The 17,794-nt window shown below is 30.7% G+C and overlaps 1 protein-coding gene across 1 annotated transcript in view; it reads left to right on the top strand.

Annotated features, from left to right (window-relative positions):
- The window catches only part of nolo (ADAMTS-like no long nerve cord), a 680,775-nt gene that overhangs the window by 581,896 nt on the left and 81,085 nt on the right, over positions 1–17,794 (top strand). Inside the window, exons 11-14 of the mRNA XM_075359132.1 lie at positions 5,836–6,034; positions 6,695–6,699; positions 11,343–11,518; positions 14,507–14,847. Of these exons, the coding sequence (XP_075215247.1) occupies positions 5,836–6,034; positions 6,695–6,699; positions 11,343–11,518; positions 14,507–14,847 (721 nt within the window). The remainder of the gene's footprint in view (positions 1–5,835; positions 6,035–6,694; positions 6,700–11,342; positions 11,519–14,506; positions 14,848–17,794) is intronic.

Genomic DNA, 17,794 nt, shown 5'->3' with positions numbered 1-17,794 from the left:
TCAATTTGCTGATAATAGTAAAATTTTACTTAACACCACTCTGTGTTAATAATATAATATAAATGCTTGGCATTTATAAGCAACAGCATGTTATAATTTTTTTTTTGAGTCATGATATGTTTAAAAAAATTATGAAATATATTTTTTTTTAACAAAAATTGTGTTAAATTTATGTATTATCATTTCAAGTTTTATTATCTTTTGTTTTTTTATTACGCTTCCCTACCATTTTTAACCACAGCCTTTGAGAAGTGAATCTTCTCAAAGCCAGCATTTTGCTAGATGAAACATATATAAAAAGATTACTTCAGTTTATGATTCAGTTTAGTACAAGTATAAAAATAAAATTGCAATGCTTTATTTGTCTGTTCACCCTCATAATAAGATAGGCACATTTAAAATCAGTAACATGCATATTATATTTCAAATTTTTAAACATTACATAAATAAGAAATTAAAGAGAATCCCACAAATTCATAAGAGTATCTGACAACTAACTCTATATGAGATACTGAAAATAATTTCTGTAATAAAACTTATCTCTAACCCAATAGTTATTGAAAAGAATTTAAATTTTCATAAAATGTATGGTTATTTTTACTAGAATTCTGTATGTCTCCTCCATAGAGTTTAATGTATAGTGTATAATCTTCATGGTCAGGATTATACTGACAATGGGGGACACAGTTCTCTGAAAAAATGGCCCATCAGGGTGCGTCTTACTATTACCAAAATTAGTGTCTTTCTCTCTTCAAATTATAATAATGTTGTTTATTTAGCAAATTTCCCAAAAATGTTATGTCATATCTTAAATAAGAAGATACAGTGATGTAATAGACAGATTTTTAATTATATTGAAATTTTAATTATACATTAATTTACTAAATTACTTTACACCTAAGGATCACATGATTGCTTGTGTTAACATAAAAAATACATTTAAATTAGTTAAGTAGGTCTTTTATGTTATAAAAAATTAATGACTTCACATTAGTTTTCATTAAAATAGTACAGATATACAATGAGCAAGCAAAATCTTCTCTGCAATAAGTGGGTGACTATTATTATTCAAAAATAAAGAAAGAACAGTTGTCAAAAGAGATTTTAGTGCTTCTATTTTGACGTATTTCAATTACTAGATTAATCCTTAGCTGCTCATGACAACAATCCGTTTTCTTTTACTGGATAAATATAAATGAAATAAATTATTAGTGGATCCACTTTATTCGTAAAATTCTAGTTTATTTTATTGTCAAAAGTTTATTGAAGCTTAAACACTGTAATAATTTGCATGGAAGTTATTAATTCAATTTTTTAATTAATTTATCTTTGGATTTTTTTTATTTTGATGCAGTGTACTCTAAAGCTAATCTTTGTCTTTAAATTAATCCTTCTTCTTTAGATTTTTATGACAGGTAATATATTACTAACAAACACACTGTTTATAACCAAAGGGTTTGACAAGCATATCATCTGCGGTCTTTTTTTTTTTAATAATAATACACAGTAGGTCTGAAAAGTTCCCGAACTAAATTTCTGTAGTCGATACAAGTATCGCCATCTCTCGGATTACCAAAGAACTATGTAGTACGATGTATGACGAGTGTCTGTACAAAATTTCATCACTTTTCGTCACTCCAGTCTCGAGTTGTACTCGGCCGCGTACGTTGTATTCCTTGTGACCTTGTGCGAGCTCGCGACATAGAACAGAGAAGCGCAATAAAATTGTGTGTTCTACTTCAAAAATCTTTCGTTGAAACTTACTCTATGATGCAGCAAGCATTAGATGCATCTAGCATCTAGATGAAGCCGCATCTCGTACTACAACATACACATGGTGGAAGTGGTTTAAAGACGGTATGGAGTCGTTGGAGACGACGAACGAAGCGGGAGGCCACCAACAGCTGTTCACAACGAAAGGAGCAGGAGCGCGCGCACTTTCACAATGTGAAAGTGCGCGCGCTCCTGCTCAAATCACCTCAGCTTACTCTTGGTCCATAGTAGATAAAAATTGGTAAAGACAAGGTACATACAATTCTAACAGAAAAATGAACCGCCGAAAGGTATGCTCTTGTTTCGTCATCTCTCGGATTACCAAAGAACTATGTAGTACGATGTATGACGAGTGTCTGTACAAAATTTCATCACTTTTCGTCACTCCAGTCTCGAGTTGTACTCGGCCGCGTACGTTGTATTCCTTGTGACCTTGTGCGAGCTCGCGACATAGAACAGAGAAGCGCAATAAAATTGTGTGTTCTACTTCAAAAATCTTTCGTTGAAACTTATTCTATGATGCAGCAAGCATTAGATGCATCTAGCATCTAGATGAAGCCGCATCTCGTACTACAACATACACATGGTGGAAGTGGTTTAAAGACGGTATGGAGTCGTTGGAGACGACGAACGAAGCGGGAGGCCACCAACAGCTGTTCACAACGAAAGGAGCAGGAGCGCGCGCACTTTCACAATGTGAAAGTGCGCGCGCTCCTGCTCAAATCACCTCAGCTTACTCTTGGTCCATAGTAGATAAAAATTGGTAAAGACAAGGTACATACAATTCTAACAGAAAAATGAACCGCCGAAAGGTATGCTCTTGTTTCGTTCCACACTACTTTACCGAAGAACAAAAACAGGTGTGTCTTTCTTTACTTCAGTTTCAAGACTTCGTTGAAAATGCCGACAGCGACCAGAATTTTTTGCAAACAATTGTAACCGGGGATGAAAGCTGGTGCTTCATGTATGATCCGCAAACGAAGCATCAATCCGCTGCTTGGTAAAGACCGGCGAAAGTCTGGCAGCAAAAAACAAAGTGTGAAAACGATGTTGATTAAATTCTTCGACTCAAAGGGCCTGATTCATCATGAATTTGTCCCAACTGGTCAAACCGTGAATTCTGAATTCTATTTGGAAGTAATGAAACGCCTGATGCGTCGCATTCATCGAATCCGGCAGCACCGGGATCCGAGCAGCTGGTCTCTTGCACGACAATGCCCCGACACACATGGCAAGAATTTTAACACGTTATTGCGCCGCAAATCAAATCACCGTCTTATCCCACCCGACTTGGCTCAGCAGCCTATTTTCTGTTCCCGAAACTCAAGTTGAAGATGAAAGGTCACTTTTTCGACAACATTTCGGCCATCCAAAGGGCTTGCACCAAGTAGTTGAAGGCGATCCGACAAAATGGTTTCTCCAAAGAGTTTGACGGGTTCTATCAGCGCTGCAACTAGTATATAATTAGAGAAGGGTTCTATGTAGAGAGTTGATGTGAGTAAATTCTTAAAAATATAATTTTAAAATATAATTTCGTAAATCTTTATTTTAATTTAATTTAGTTGGGGAACTTTTCAGACATGCTATCTGAATAATTATACTCTACAATACTTACAAAACTAGTAAGCTGGATGTTAATGATACCCATTTTTATAAGAATATAACAAAGTATATGACTGAGGGTTTTTATTGCAACTTTAATGTCTCCAAATTGTAAATACTAGTTTTTTGACCAGATGAAGGAATATCTCCCCTGCTTATAATGAATATATGAAAACAATATTATAAGTGATAACAGAGAACACTGTACAGATATTTATTTTTATTATACATAAGTTAATTATTAAGATATTATTAGAATAATTATTAAAATGACATGTGAAATGAAATGAGAGTAATACTTTTATAAAATTATTAATTGCAATTAATTTTCTGAGTATCTTGAAATACACTTCTAGAAGATCTTTTCAGATTTATAATGTAATACTTTCCTCAGTGCAGCTTTGCTATGTGTAATACCATTGAGGAAGGAATGACATTATAATTTTGAAAAGATCTTCAGAATCATATTTCTAGCTGTTAAGAGAGTTAGTCATAATTATTTGTTATTTTCACAAAATAAATATTTCTTTTTAGTAAAAGTATTTTTGAAATTAACAGCATAATTTTAAAAACAGTCTTTGAAATAAAGCCAGCAGTAAGGCAAAAATGTAATACAGTTCTAGATAAAGGAAAGTATTATGTTTCGTTTTGTGCTGTATCTATTATAGCTACTTTTGTCTGCATTTATATCAAACATTTTAAAATTTTCTAGTAAAGTAATTAATGTAATTAATGGCTAAAAACATCTTACATTTACTAGTTTGCATCAATACACCAAATAAAATACATAATATATGACTAACATGGTATATGATGAATTATTTAACTTGAATATTATAATATCAATTTTTAAATGAGTTGAAAGATACTCATAGAAATTACTAGATTGTGGATTTGAATGTATGTATTTCATGATTATATTATATTCTCATTAATATGAATGAAAATGGTTTTTAAATTTTTTTTGATCTACTTTTAAATTTAAATACAAGGAATAAAGAAATTTTTATTCATTTATTTCTTTAGATGGAATAATGTGTGGATTTTTAATACAGAGTTTTTCTCAACATTTGAAAAACACTTGCGTATAGTAAAGTGGTTATTTTTCCAATATGTGCACCTAAATCACTCTCATTTGGACACCCATACGCACACGCACACACACACACTCACACACAAAGATACATACAGGCATAACTCCAGCATCTTTAAATATACATAAATATGTGTATTAATTTTTTTGTTGACAATAGACGTATATTGTAAATTTGAACTTTCTTATTCATATGATACTTTGCTTATAATTGCTGTAAACTAAATTGCCTAACTATGATTTAATAGGCTGAATAATAATAAAAAACAATTATTTACAATATCAAAAAATTAAATTCTAGTTTTTTGTCTGAAACAATAAAATTAGTAACAAAATTATTTAGCTTTTTTAAATTAATCAAAGTAGAGAAAGTACTAAATTCACAGTAGGCTAACTTGATTTTATCTTACAATAATTACTGTTAATGTCAGTGGTACTATCACTATCATTGACTATAATTAATCCTTAGTTTCTTTAAATTTTTATTTTTTACCCGTGTACTTACTCACCAGTTGATTTTCCAGTTATAATTTGAATTAGATTCAAATAATGGGCCATGTGAATTGATCTAACAAAACATATTTCTAATAAGTTTTCACAAAATTGTGACAAACCAATTGACTGTAAACAAGTATAGGAGAGCTTAGATACCAAAATATGAATACATTACTGTATTTATTTATTTATTTAGGTTTGGTTTTTTTTTTAATAAAATAGAAATTAAATTCAAAGATTTTTTGTCCTTGATATTTGTGAAGACTGCATTAAACCATCATTTTTAAGACTAACTGACAAATTTCAAACTATGATTGAGATATTTTACTCACAACAAATGTTTTCATTCATGTATAGGTAGCTTTCCTTGGTGATTAAATTATTTACAATACTTGTAGATAGCTTTCCCTCTTAGTAAGCATACATTTTCATGTATAAACTGAAAACCTTTATGAAGTGAGTTCCATTATATTTAACATTAGTTTGGTAAGTGGTAAAAATAACACTAGACAGGAAAGTAATACAATTTTTATGAAACATCATACAGGTGATAAAATTTAAAGTTTGTAAATATTGATCATTTCATTTTTGAGCTCATTGGGTTATTCAGTTTGGATTACTTAATTACTTTTTATTATATCAGCTATATGATACGATAATTACAGATGAAGAATCCCTTTAGTTAGTCAGTATTAATTGATTCCATTAATTAAATTTCTTATTATGAAATTTATTAAGCTTAATTTAGTTAAACCTCTCAACATTTTAAATTTAATTTATTTAAAAGATTATAATGATAGCAACTAATATTTTTCCTGTTTCAAATTAAAAACAAAAAGTTTTGAATATTTCAATTACTTGAATTGTTACAGTTTCCGTCCAGAGCCCTGGGGACCCTGCAGTGTGTCTTGTGGTGAGGGAATTCGACGCCGAGCAGTCATCTGTAAAATTTTTCTTGATTTTAGCCGTATATTTATTACAAGACCAGATCAAGAGTGTCAAGGACCTAAACCTCATGATACCGAACGATGCTTTCTAGAGCCATGTTCACTTGCCAACAGGTCAAATGAAATTAACCTATAATGATTGGTATTAATCAATCATTAGAAAAATTAATGTAAAATATAATTTATTTTTTGTACTTTAGAATGATGCAACTTTTTTTTTTTAATAATCACAGTAGGAGTTAAGGTAACATTTTAATTAGAATCTTATTAACATGGAATAGAATTATATTTAATGAAAACAGTAATATAAGCTAAAAAGTAGGACAATTTGTTTTTCATATTTTAGTCCAGAAATCAAAATTAGAATCTAAGCTCAAAAAAATACTGTAATTAAACATATTAAATTTTATGAGCCCCAGTTGTACATTTTCAAAAATAGTTTTATTCGAAATCTCTATAAATATGTATTGTTAAAACATTTAGCAAAAACAAAATTACAACACTTATAAAAAGTATATGTGTAATACAAAAGCACAAATCAGAAATGTGGACCCACACAAGAGTGTACAGTTAGTGTGCATATGCGCGCACACATACATACACACACATACATATTACATATATTATTACACAATCATACACAAATTCAAATGTTCATTAGCAGAGCACATAGGTAGAAGTATCAAAATCAAATGCACACTTATGAAATAGATTATGCACAAGCCTAATTAAAAGCACAAAGTTATATATGTGTTCCTTTTACATTTTATGATGTTAGAATTACTTTTGGTAGAAAAAAAAAGTTACATGAAGATATTTTTGTTTTAGTATTTTCTGAATAAAATATGTTTTAATGTCTTTTTTTCAGTAATATTTAGCTTTTGTGACTTACATAGTAAATTATGTTCTATTAAATTTTGTTCTGCATGTTTTAATTATGGAATACATGTGTTATTTTATTAGCATATAAAAAGAAAAAACTGAAGTTAACATAACTGCTGTACTTGTACTTTAATAATTTATTATGGTTAGTAATAAGGAAATAGGTTTATGATTATAAATAAAGTATCATTCATACAATGTGAATGTACTTTTCTCAAAGAGTTTATTACTCCCAACTTTCTCCGACTGGACCCATACTATATTATTCTTTACAAGAAAGATATGCTAACCGTATGAAATACCTTCTTTCTTTTTCTGTTTAGCCTCTGGAATCTCCGCCGCATAAGGTATTGCTTCAGAAGATGAATGAGGATGACATATATGAATGTAAATGAAGTGTAGTCTTGAACAGTCTAAGGTTGATCATTCCTGAGATGTGTGGTTAATTGAAACCCAACCACCAAACAACACTAGTATCCACATTCCAGTATGAAATACCTAACCCTACCTACATGTATCTTAGTTATATAGGCCAGGTCATTTCTATGTCAGAAGAACATGCAAAACTAATAATAATATTTTTCCACCAGTCATAAATAGGTAATGCATCTAATACTTTAATTTCAGCTACCTATAAAATGTGTGCTATGATCGGTACCATTAAACAAATTAAAGTTGAGCTACTTTCTCTGCAAAAAATGACGTTAATCACTCAGATCATTCTGTGGAGAACAGAGTAAATCACTAGTAGGGCTGAATTTTATCTACATCTTCAGTATACATGTCATGCTTTATCTTCAGTATACATGACATGCTTTTGTACAATACTGTGTTCAACTTGATGAAGAAGAATGCTGGAAACTACATCACTCCTAATTTTCACACATAAAATTTGTGAGATTTTTTTAAACTGAAAATTGCTATGCCATTTTCAGGAATTACTGATGTCTTATGTAGGTCACTTACAATCATTGCGTTATATCATCTAAAATTTGCATATGTAAATATATTAAATCTCATAGTTTTTAATTCTTACTACATAATAATACATAATTCTTAACAATAATAATATCAGCAACTGATGGAAATGTATCTGTAACAATTTGATGATTACACCTGACCATTGTATTAGGAAAATATCTAAAGAAATAGCACTTCCTGAAATTCATGGATGAATAGAAAAACAGTAAATTAATATTTATTGAGAAAAAAAATCACAGTGATTTCTTATAGCTTACTATAGTATTAATTATAGACGTTTTATTAGTTTATAAATTTCAAAGATATTAATTAAGCAACAATAGATAGTGCTTCTTTTGGGGGGTGATTGGATGTTATTTAATAACATCTAGCGTTTGAAAACAATCATTCATAGTATTCTGTCATTTGGCAGATCCTGTCATGGCTGCTGCTCTTCACCTTGTTCTATTCTTTGCTAACAGCCCTATAGCATCACTTGTTACAACACCTCTTCTAAATCCATATTGTTCTTCCTTAATACTGCCATCCAATTTATTGTATATTCCCTTATTTAGAGCCCTTAATAGTATCTTAGCTGCATGTGATATTAGGCTAATTGTTCTATGTTCATCACACTTTTTTGTATTTACTTTCTTTTCTGTTGTTACCATTATTGTATCCCAGAAGAACTCCAGACATTTTTCTTCTTCAAATATTCCATTACATAGATCTAGTAATAACAATTCTCCTATCTCTCCTAGAGCTTTGAATAGTTCAATTAGTATTTCATCACATCCTTTGGCTGTTCTTTCTCTCATTTTAATTGCCTTATTTATTTCACTTTTTAATGTACAGTATTCGTTTTGCTCTTCGTGAACTTTGAACTCTTTTTTCACTCCCATATCCATTTCTCTTGACGTTTCCCTGAACACATACAAATTCGCAATGTATTCTTTCCATCTGCTATTTATTCCTCCTTCTCATTAAGTGTTTCCCCATCCTTTGCCTCTACCTGATACACACTTTCCCCCTATCCTGTTTCTCTTTAAAAACTATCTCTGGAGTACTATTTCTTAATGAATTAGCTCATATCTCCTTTATTTTTCCAGATTCTCTATCACTGTACATTTTTTTCAAGCACATTTCCTTAGCTTTATCAGTTTCCCTTCTTAGTTCATAAATATTCAACCTTCTTCTGTCTATACATTTTTCCACTTTCTCCTTTCATTTATCTTGTTTAACATTTCACTTGTAACCCACACATTTCATACTCTTTTCTTTTTTTTAAACTCTGTCATCTCTTTTGCTGTTTCCTTTATACTCTTGTTAATTTTCGTCCACTTATCATCTGCATTACTTGGTTTATTTCCCATTCTAATTTTTTCCACCATCACTTTTTCTATTTCTTTTATTTTTTCCTGTTTTCTCTCCTTTCCTGCCAGTCCCAATTTTCTTGAGCCTAATGTTCACCTCTGCCACAATCAGATTGTGATCTGAATCTATACCTCCACCTGGATAAGCTTAGCGTTTTTTTAAAACTATTTCTAAATCTTTGTTGCATTAATATAATCAATTTGATATTTTTCTCTGTGCATTGTGATACCCACGTACATCATCTTCTTTTATGATTTTCAAATAGTGTTTCCCAACACTAATTCCTTCTTCATGCAGAATCTATCTAGTCTTTCTCCTCTTTCATTTCCAATTCCTTGACCATAGTTTCCCACTGCCTTCCCTTCCCTTCACAACCACAGCATTCCAATCACCTATGTTCATTACACATGCTTCTTTCTTTTCTTTCCCAAATAACTCTTTTATCCTTTTGTAACACTGTTCTACTTCCTCATTTGTGTACTGAGTTGCTGACATGTACACTTGAATTATTACAATATCTTTATCTTCTCCCATCCTCATCATCATCATCTCCCTTTCATCAACTTACTCAATCTTTAATACTTTTCCTACTAGTTTCTTATTCATCAATTTCATTACTACCTTACCTTTCTGTCCCTGTAAAGTAAAACGGGAAATTCCCCCTTGATATCTCTCAATTTCCTTTCTATTTCACTCCACTCATACTGAGTATATCTAAGTTATTTTTTCCATTTCATTCTTTGCATTCTTAAGTTTTCCACTTTGTATTAGTGTTAAGACGTTACAAGTTTCAATTCTTAACGTTTTTTTTATTTTTCCTCTATAAATTTTCTTTGTCTGTCCTCGCTTCCTTAGATCTTCCTTATATGCATGAAACCCTATTGCACCACCCCCTCCCAGATATCTGACTGAGGGGGCTTTACATCCAGATACTTTTACAGTAAGGCCCTTACCATACCATGAACTACTAAGGCTTTATTAATAATTTTATCTGATTTTTCCTCAAGCCACTTTTCCTTAGGTTTCTCAGTTTCCCTTCTTATTTTTTTTAATTAACCTTCTATATTTCCTTCTACCTTCTTCTGATTGTACATTTTTCCACTTTCTTCTTTCATTCATCTTGTCTAACATTTCACTTGTAACCCACTTTTCGTATTCCGTTCCTGTTTTTAAACCCTATTTTCCCGTTTGCTGTTTCCTTTAAACTCTTCTTAATTTTAATCCACTTATCATCTGCATTACTTTATTTACTTCCTATTCTCATTTTTTCAGTGTCACTTCTTCCATTTCCTGTTCCCTTAGCTTCTCCAAATCATAGTAATCTCTTCTCTTGTCACTCTCAATTTTCTTGAGCCTTCTTGTTCACCTCTGCCACAACTAGATTCTAATCTGAATTTATAAGATAACTTGTAAACTTTTTTATTTTATTATAGTCATGAATAATAATTATTTATTTATTTATTTTACACTAAAATAGCCATAGGCCTTTGTATAGTGTGTATGCTGGGTTAACAATTATAAAACAATCAAATTAAAATTAAAAAACAATTAAACAACAAAAATAATATAAATAAAAATCAAAAATTAAATATTTCTGTTGATAAGTGTATGGAAAATAATGTACTGCAGTAGATTTTAATACAACTTGATGATTCTAAATCTGAAATGCTGGCCTCCATTGCAGGAGTGGTAGCATTTTGACCTTTCATCCAGTGGTCCTGGGTTCAAATCCTGGTCAGTCATGGCATTTTTCATATGCTGCATTTCCATATCCCATGCACAAGCTTCAAGCTTTGTGGCAGTATCATCAACCAAAAAAAAAGTCTCAGAAGTAGCATCCTGACAACTGAAAAATATGAAGTAAGGATACAATTCCTATTTTCAAAGCTACGTTTAATAAATCAATTCCCATATATCAATGAAGTTAAACAATGCTGATTCAGTTTCATTGTCTACTGCAGATATTAATTAACCAACGACCATAATACTCAGTACCACGTAAAATTTACTAGAATAAAAAAATATAATTTTGTAATAAATTGCATTATTCTTACCGGTGCTTATTATTCTTCTGTAAATTATAAGGCTGAAAGTAAAAGACTTTTAAATTCTTTTTTTAATATGATTTATACTATTTTATTCTATAAATTAAATTAAATTAAATTTTTCATTGAATTTATTTTTTATAATTCAAATTTATATTATTTTCATAACAGGGTTGAAACAGTCAGAGATGCTTATGCTAGTGAAAGAGGTGATGTGTCATATGCAGAAACATATCGTTCAGGAACTTACAGTGATACAAATATCAAAGTTGCTCCTGGTAGTTCTGGTAAAAGTTATTCATGGAAAGAACAAGGATTTACACCATGTAGTGCATCTTGCCTTGGAGGTAAGAAACCTTATTACTTATATAATTTTTTTATTAATTGTTTCTTTTCATATCTATTTTATATAAAAAGATATTAAAAATAAAAATTACCATATTTTTTAAATCATATATAAATTTTAAAGCAACACTTGCTTATTAAAAAAAAGATCTGTAGAATATCGCAGAGAGATGCATTCTGGAAGTTAAACAAGGAAGTTAAGTTAAAATGACACATGTCTAAGCCATTATTATAAATTGATTCCCAGCATTAAAAATTGACAAAAAACTTGAACACTAACATAATTTCTCACGACATAACTGACACAAATTAATACACTTCAGAATAAAAAATGGAATATTATAAATGAATCACTCTATTAAAACAACAAAATAGTAAATTTACTTTGTCAAAGATATGAGTTCATATGCATAGTGGCCTATACTTCGGTGTACACATATATTGATTCAACTGAAGATCAGGAGTAGCTCCTGGACAGTTGCATTTATGAAAAATATCCCAAGTTCTAAAGACTATATTTTCTATACATGGATTACCTGAAGCATTCATAACAGATAATATACCATTTAGATCTTGGAAATTTATTGTTTTTTAAAGGATGGAGTTTTAAAATAATAACATCTAGTCCTAGATATCCAGAAAGTAACGGCTGGCCGAAAAGATGTTGCTAAAAAGATATTAAAAAAATTTGATGTGGACACCATATGACTTCCTTGTCTGCCTATTAAATTACATATATACATTTTTTTTAAATGAAAAGTACATAATTTTTATTTCATTAATAACTTCCAATATTTTTTTATATTTCCTTTTTTATTGTTATTGTTGAATTATTATTTATCATAAAACTTTTTCTACAATCAGAGGTTAATAAATATTAATAGATCAATTAACAAATCAAAAAAAAAATTACAAAAAAAGAGAGATGAAGTCTGATTTGAATCGATGTGTCTTCGCCTTGTAAGAACCAAATATTTCATTAATTAAAATTTTATTTGGCTACAACTCTGGAACCAATGAAAATAAGTACCACTTATGATATTTCATTGAAAAGCTCTCAATGAGGGCTTATTACTACAGTTAAGAAAAAGTACAAAATCCAGATATTTTTTGGACACTTCTGGTTCAATCGATTGTAATCAAAAGGGGAGGTGCAAAACTAGATATTACAACAGTCCTAAATCCAAATTTCAACATCTTACGGCTAATCGTTTTTGAGTTATGGGAGATACATATGTACATAGGAAGTATCACAATACTTCTTTTACTTTGTACAAGGGAGTATAAAACATAAAAAGTAGTGTAGAAATAGAATTAATGTCTTTGGAGTGTTGAAGTACACCCGTTTTGGTTCTGAATATTCTCCGTATCAGTTGCTTATGAGTAGGTTATTTAGAATTAAACCCTCTGGGCTGGTCTAGTGGTGAACTCATCATCGCAAATCAGCTGATTTCAAAGTCGAGAGTTCTGAGGTTTAAATCCTAGTAAAGGTAGTAGTTAATTTTACATGGATATGAATACTATATGGATACCGGTGTTCTTTGGTGGTTGGGTTTCAACTAACCACACAACTCAGGAATGGTCAACCTGAGACTGTTCAAGAATACACTTCATTTACATTCATACATTTCATGCTCATTTATTCTCTGAAGTAACACCTTACAGTGGTTCCAGAGGCTAAACAAGAAAAAAGCTATTAAGAACTAAAATTCCTGTTTTTAAAAATAAATTATTTAATTCTAACATAAAAAAGGCAATTTAATAAATTTTGTGAAAAAAGAAAATTTAAGGTTAACAGTATTATGATAGATGTAAGCAAGAAAAAAAGTTTATAATATACTGATATGAAAATTCTAAAAAATGGGAATCAGCTGTCATTGCTGACAAACAAATCACTCCAAGATTCTATTAGATTAGAAATCCAAATAATCAGGTTATATGTAGAATGAAAAGTATTTCTAAAATAAGAATGAAAAGTATTTTCTGACAAAATCTTAAAATTCTGTTTAAGTTAATGACTTGTTTAAGTGATTATGACTTTAATTATGATGTTACTTTATGCTAAATTTCCTACTAATTTTAAGAAATAGTATGATTATTGTAATTATTAAGGTAGTAATGGCAATGATAGTGTTGACGAGAAATGTAATAATAATAATAAAATTAAAATTATTTATCTCATAAAGAATCAATGCTCTATAATGTAGTTAAATGTAATTAATAAATTACAAAGTCAGGTAAGAATATAAAAATCCTGTCCCATTTGATTTGTAAATTGTAAAAAATTGTTTTATGGCAATTTGTAATTGTTAATTTGTTCTATGTTTTTTATATTTATTTTTTTTATGTTCTCTTGAATATGGAAAGAAAGATGTTGTAAAGTCAATGTTCAAATTAAATAATTGTGTTATCAATATGTTAACTAATAAATATCGTTGACTGAAGGCTGATATTCAAGCCAACATGTCTGATATCGAGTCAAGTTGTAAATTTGTATCAATTGCTTGTAAAAACATTTTAATAAATGTTCTTGTTGTTTAGTAACTTGGCCATGTTTTATAACAATGCATGATACAGTAAGTATAATAATTTAACCTTCAAAAAATTGTATATAATTTTCCCAAAAACATTGTTATTTTTATCAACTTTTATTGGCAAAGTAATATTTTTCCAGTAAATAATATTCTGCTACTAATCTGTTATTAAGGATTATAAGAAAAAAAGAAGTTTGTTTAAAACATTGAAAAATCAACTTATGTTCACATTTAATAATAAATCAACTTCACAGCCATATTGTAAAGTTGATAAGCATCAAATTCAAAAGAAATTATTATTTAAGTCTTGTAGAGCATTGTTTTATTTAATTATTACTTTAAACATTTAATATTCATTATTAAAATACATCCTTTTGTAATTTACTCGTATATATCGTAAACTATAGTGTAATTTTCTTAGATGAAAATTATAAGGATTTATTTTATGAATTTCAGGAACGCAAGATTTACTTATTATGTGTCTCCGAGACGAAGACCAGAAAGTTGTAAGTCCTTATTTATGCTCAAAAGAAACAAGACCTGAAGGTCTTACAAGAACATGTAATGATCATCCTTGCCCACCAAGGTGGAATCATTCAGAATTTGAACCATGTTCAAGCCCTTGCGGTTTTGGTATTCAAATGAGAGATGTACAATGCATCCATGAAGTAACAAGGCATACAGGAAATACAGTCGTTGTTCCAAATAGTATGTGTCCTCAGCCACCACCTCCTGATCGTCAACATTGTAATATACTGGACTGCCCTGTCCGGTGGCATTTATCTGAATGGAGCAAGGTTTGACATTCTATTAGTAACTTAAGATTTACAAAACACAACCTTTTCTATTTAAAATAATTAAATTTTACTTTTTAAAGAAATAAAACAGATACGTTACATGTGCTAATACATTATTTTGTGATGACAAGATATAACAAGAAAGTATAAAACCAGCTTCTTACTTTATTGTCAATACTATAAAAGTATTTTTAAAAGATACATATATTATCTAAAAAAGTCTACAGATTTTACCAGTAATAAAACTGGTAGGGAATAATCAATCCATGATAAAATAAAATCCCTTTTACTGCAATGAGTAATCTAATGAATATGTAATGTATCTAAGAAATTGTTTAAATTCTGATTGTGTTAATAACATCCCTAATTTACAAACATTTATTAAATACATATAGTTTGAACTTGCAGAATTAAAACCTTTTAAATTAAACATTTTTTTTTTTTTAAAGGTAGTCTATTCTTGAATGTGTATTTATTAACCATTACTTTATATTTTATCTTTTACGATAAATATAGTACTTACACATACATGATTAAATTGATTTGGTTTTATCTTTTATTAATTTGTTAACTAGTAATATATTCTAATGAATGAATGAATGATTTCTGCCAGAAAAAAGTTATTTTATCATAGGAATGACTAAACTGTGTTGTATTGGCATATTAATTTATTGTTAGCTACTTATCTAACTTATTGTTCTAATATTTCCATAAATAATTTTATGGAAATATTACATTTCCATAAAAATATATCACTGTGTGTAAACAAAACAGTTATTTTATATTGAAATAAAGGATTTTGTTTATAACTATGAATATTTTTATTTATTATGCACATTAAGGTGAATAGGCAAATAAAGGGAATTAAGATGATTTTCCAAAGCATTTGTCTATTATGTATATTAAATGAAATTTAAACCACAAAAACACAGTAGATAAGTTATACAGAGTCATTCACGGGAACCGGATGTTTTTGAAGTGGGTTGTACTCGGGCGTTCGTGGTGGGAGGGGCACGTGGCTGGTGTCTGACGTTTCCTTTATTCATAGCATTTACATTTCAGTCGTTGAGATGGAGCCGTGGACGCTAGACCAACGCCTGTACGCGTATGGCAGTTTTGTGCGAAATGACGAATCCGTAACTGCTGTTCAGCGAGATTACCGCAGTAAGTTTAATATCCATCGTAATTCAAGTGTCCCTTCTCGTAACACAATATTACGATGGTTAAACAACCTTCGAACAAGCGGTACAATATTGAAGAAAAAACCACTGGGTCCCCTACGAACTGCTAGCACTCCGGAGAACATCGAACGAGTAAGGGAAGCCATCGTCAGAAGCCCACGCCGCTCTACTCAGAGGCATTCAGCAGCGATTCAAATGAGCACAAGTATGGTAAGACGAATTCTGCATACAGACTTGCATTTCCATCCTTACAAGATAGTCGTCGTGCAGCAGTTAAAGGTGCAAGATTTCATGCAGCGATTACAATTTTGTCGACAGACGCTTACCATTTTCGCAGAAATGAAAATTTGTTATTGTTAATGAGTGACGAAGCCCATTTTCATCTGAATGGCTTCGTCAACAAACAGAATTGCCGGTATCGGGCAGAAAGAAACCCACATCAACTTCACGAGAGACCACTTCATAGCCCAAAGGTGAATGTCTGGTGTGCAATAGGAAAGGTCGGTGTTATTGGACCATATTTTTTTTGAAGAAATTGACGCCGCCGTATCTGTAACAGCTGATCGTTACATTGCGATGTTGAATACGTTTTTCATCCCTGAGTTACGAAACCGGGGAATCGATTTTCAAAATGTGTTATTCCAGAAGGATGGAGCTACAGCGCACACAGCGAGGGCAACGTTGGCTGTTCTCCGTAACTTGTTTCCAGATTCGGCGACATTCTTTGGCCCCCTCGGTCCCCCGGCTTGAGTAGTTGTGATTTTTTTCTGTGGGGGTTTCTGAAATCGCGTGTGTACGGCAATAAACCGCGTACCGTACATTGGAGGACCTAAAGATCGTAATTCGTCATCACGTCACCCAGATTGATGTAGACATGCTGCAAAGAATTGAGGCCAGTTACCGTGAAAGGCTACAACAATGTATTGTCCAAAATGGACATCACTTGCCGGACATAATTTTTCGTTCACGAGTAAGTAACAAATGCTTTGATTAGCATTGTTTCAATACCAATAAAACGTTTTTTAAAGTAAATATTCAATTTTTTATGATTATTTTAAAAACATCCGGTTCCCGTGAATGACTCTGTACTTAACATAATAATTCCAAGAACTGATTCTTGCAGGATCCCATATCTTCAGTTGACATTTAATTCTGTATTTAAATTAAAATAAATTATTTATGTAATTTGTGAATTTTTAATTTATCAAAAATGTTAGTTTTATAGATTTTGAAGTTATTATGGAGGAATATGCAAATTCTGCTGTCCAGTACTGGAATGATGTAATCCTTATTTTATTTATTTATTTTAGCACAGTGGTCAATATGTTAATGGATTATTTAAATTTTCAAAATATATATATATATATATGTACATACGAGGTCTGTTCAGAAAATAACTGAACATTTTTAATTACGTGCCAGCGGAGGTATTTAGTAACTTGCGGTTGGCAGCATTGTATTCTGAATAACCTTCTCTGCAACCACATACATGTTCTTGGATTCTTGATATCTTGTTTACTTTTTGTATTGTTATTTGAATGCAACGTGTTTGCGTGAAACGTTTCAACTTCTGAATAAAACTTACGGAGATGATGTTTTGGGTCGTATGCAATGTTACGAATGATTTTCAAGATTTAAAAGTGATCGTCAGTCAATTGAAGATAACCCTCAACCAGGAAGACCTTCGACTTCAACTAATGACATCCACGTTTAGAAAATCAACGATCTAGTGCGTGCAAATCACCGATTGAATGTTAGAGAACTTG

The sequence above is a fragment of the Lycorma delicatula genome, chromosome 3 (genome assembly GCF_047948215.1).
Source record: "Lycorma delicatula isolate Av1 chromosome 3, ASM4794821v1, whole genome shotgun sequence".
NCBI classification, from domain to species: Eukaryota; Metazoa; Arthropoda; class Insecta; order Hemiptera; family Fulgoridae; genus Lycorma; species Lycorma delicatula.
Note: the sequence above shows the minus strand (reverse complement) of the source record. Positions and strands in the feature narration are given on the sequence as shown.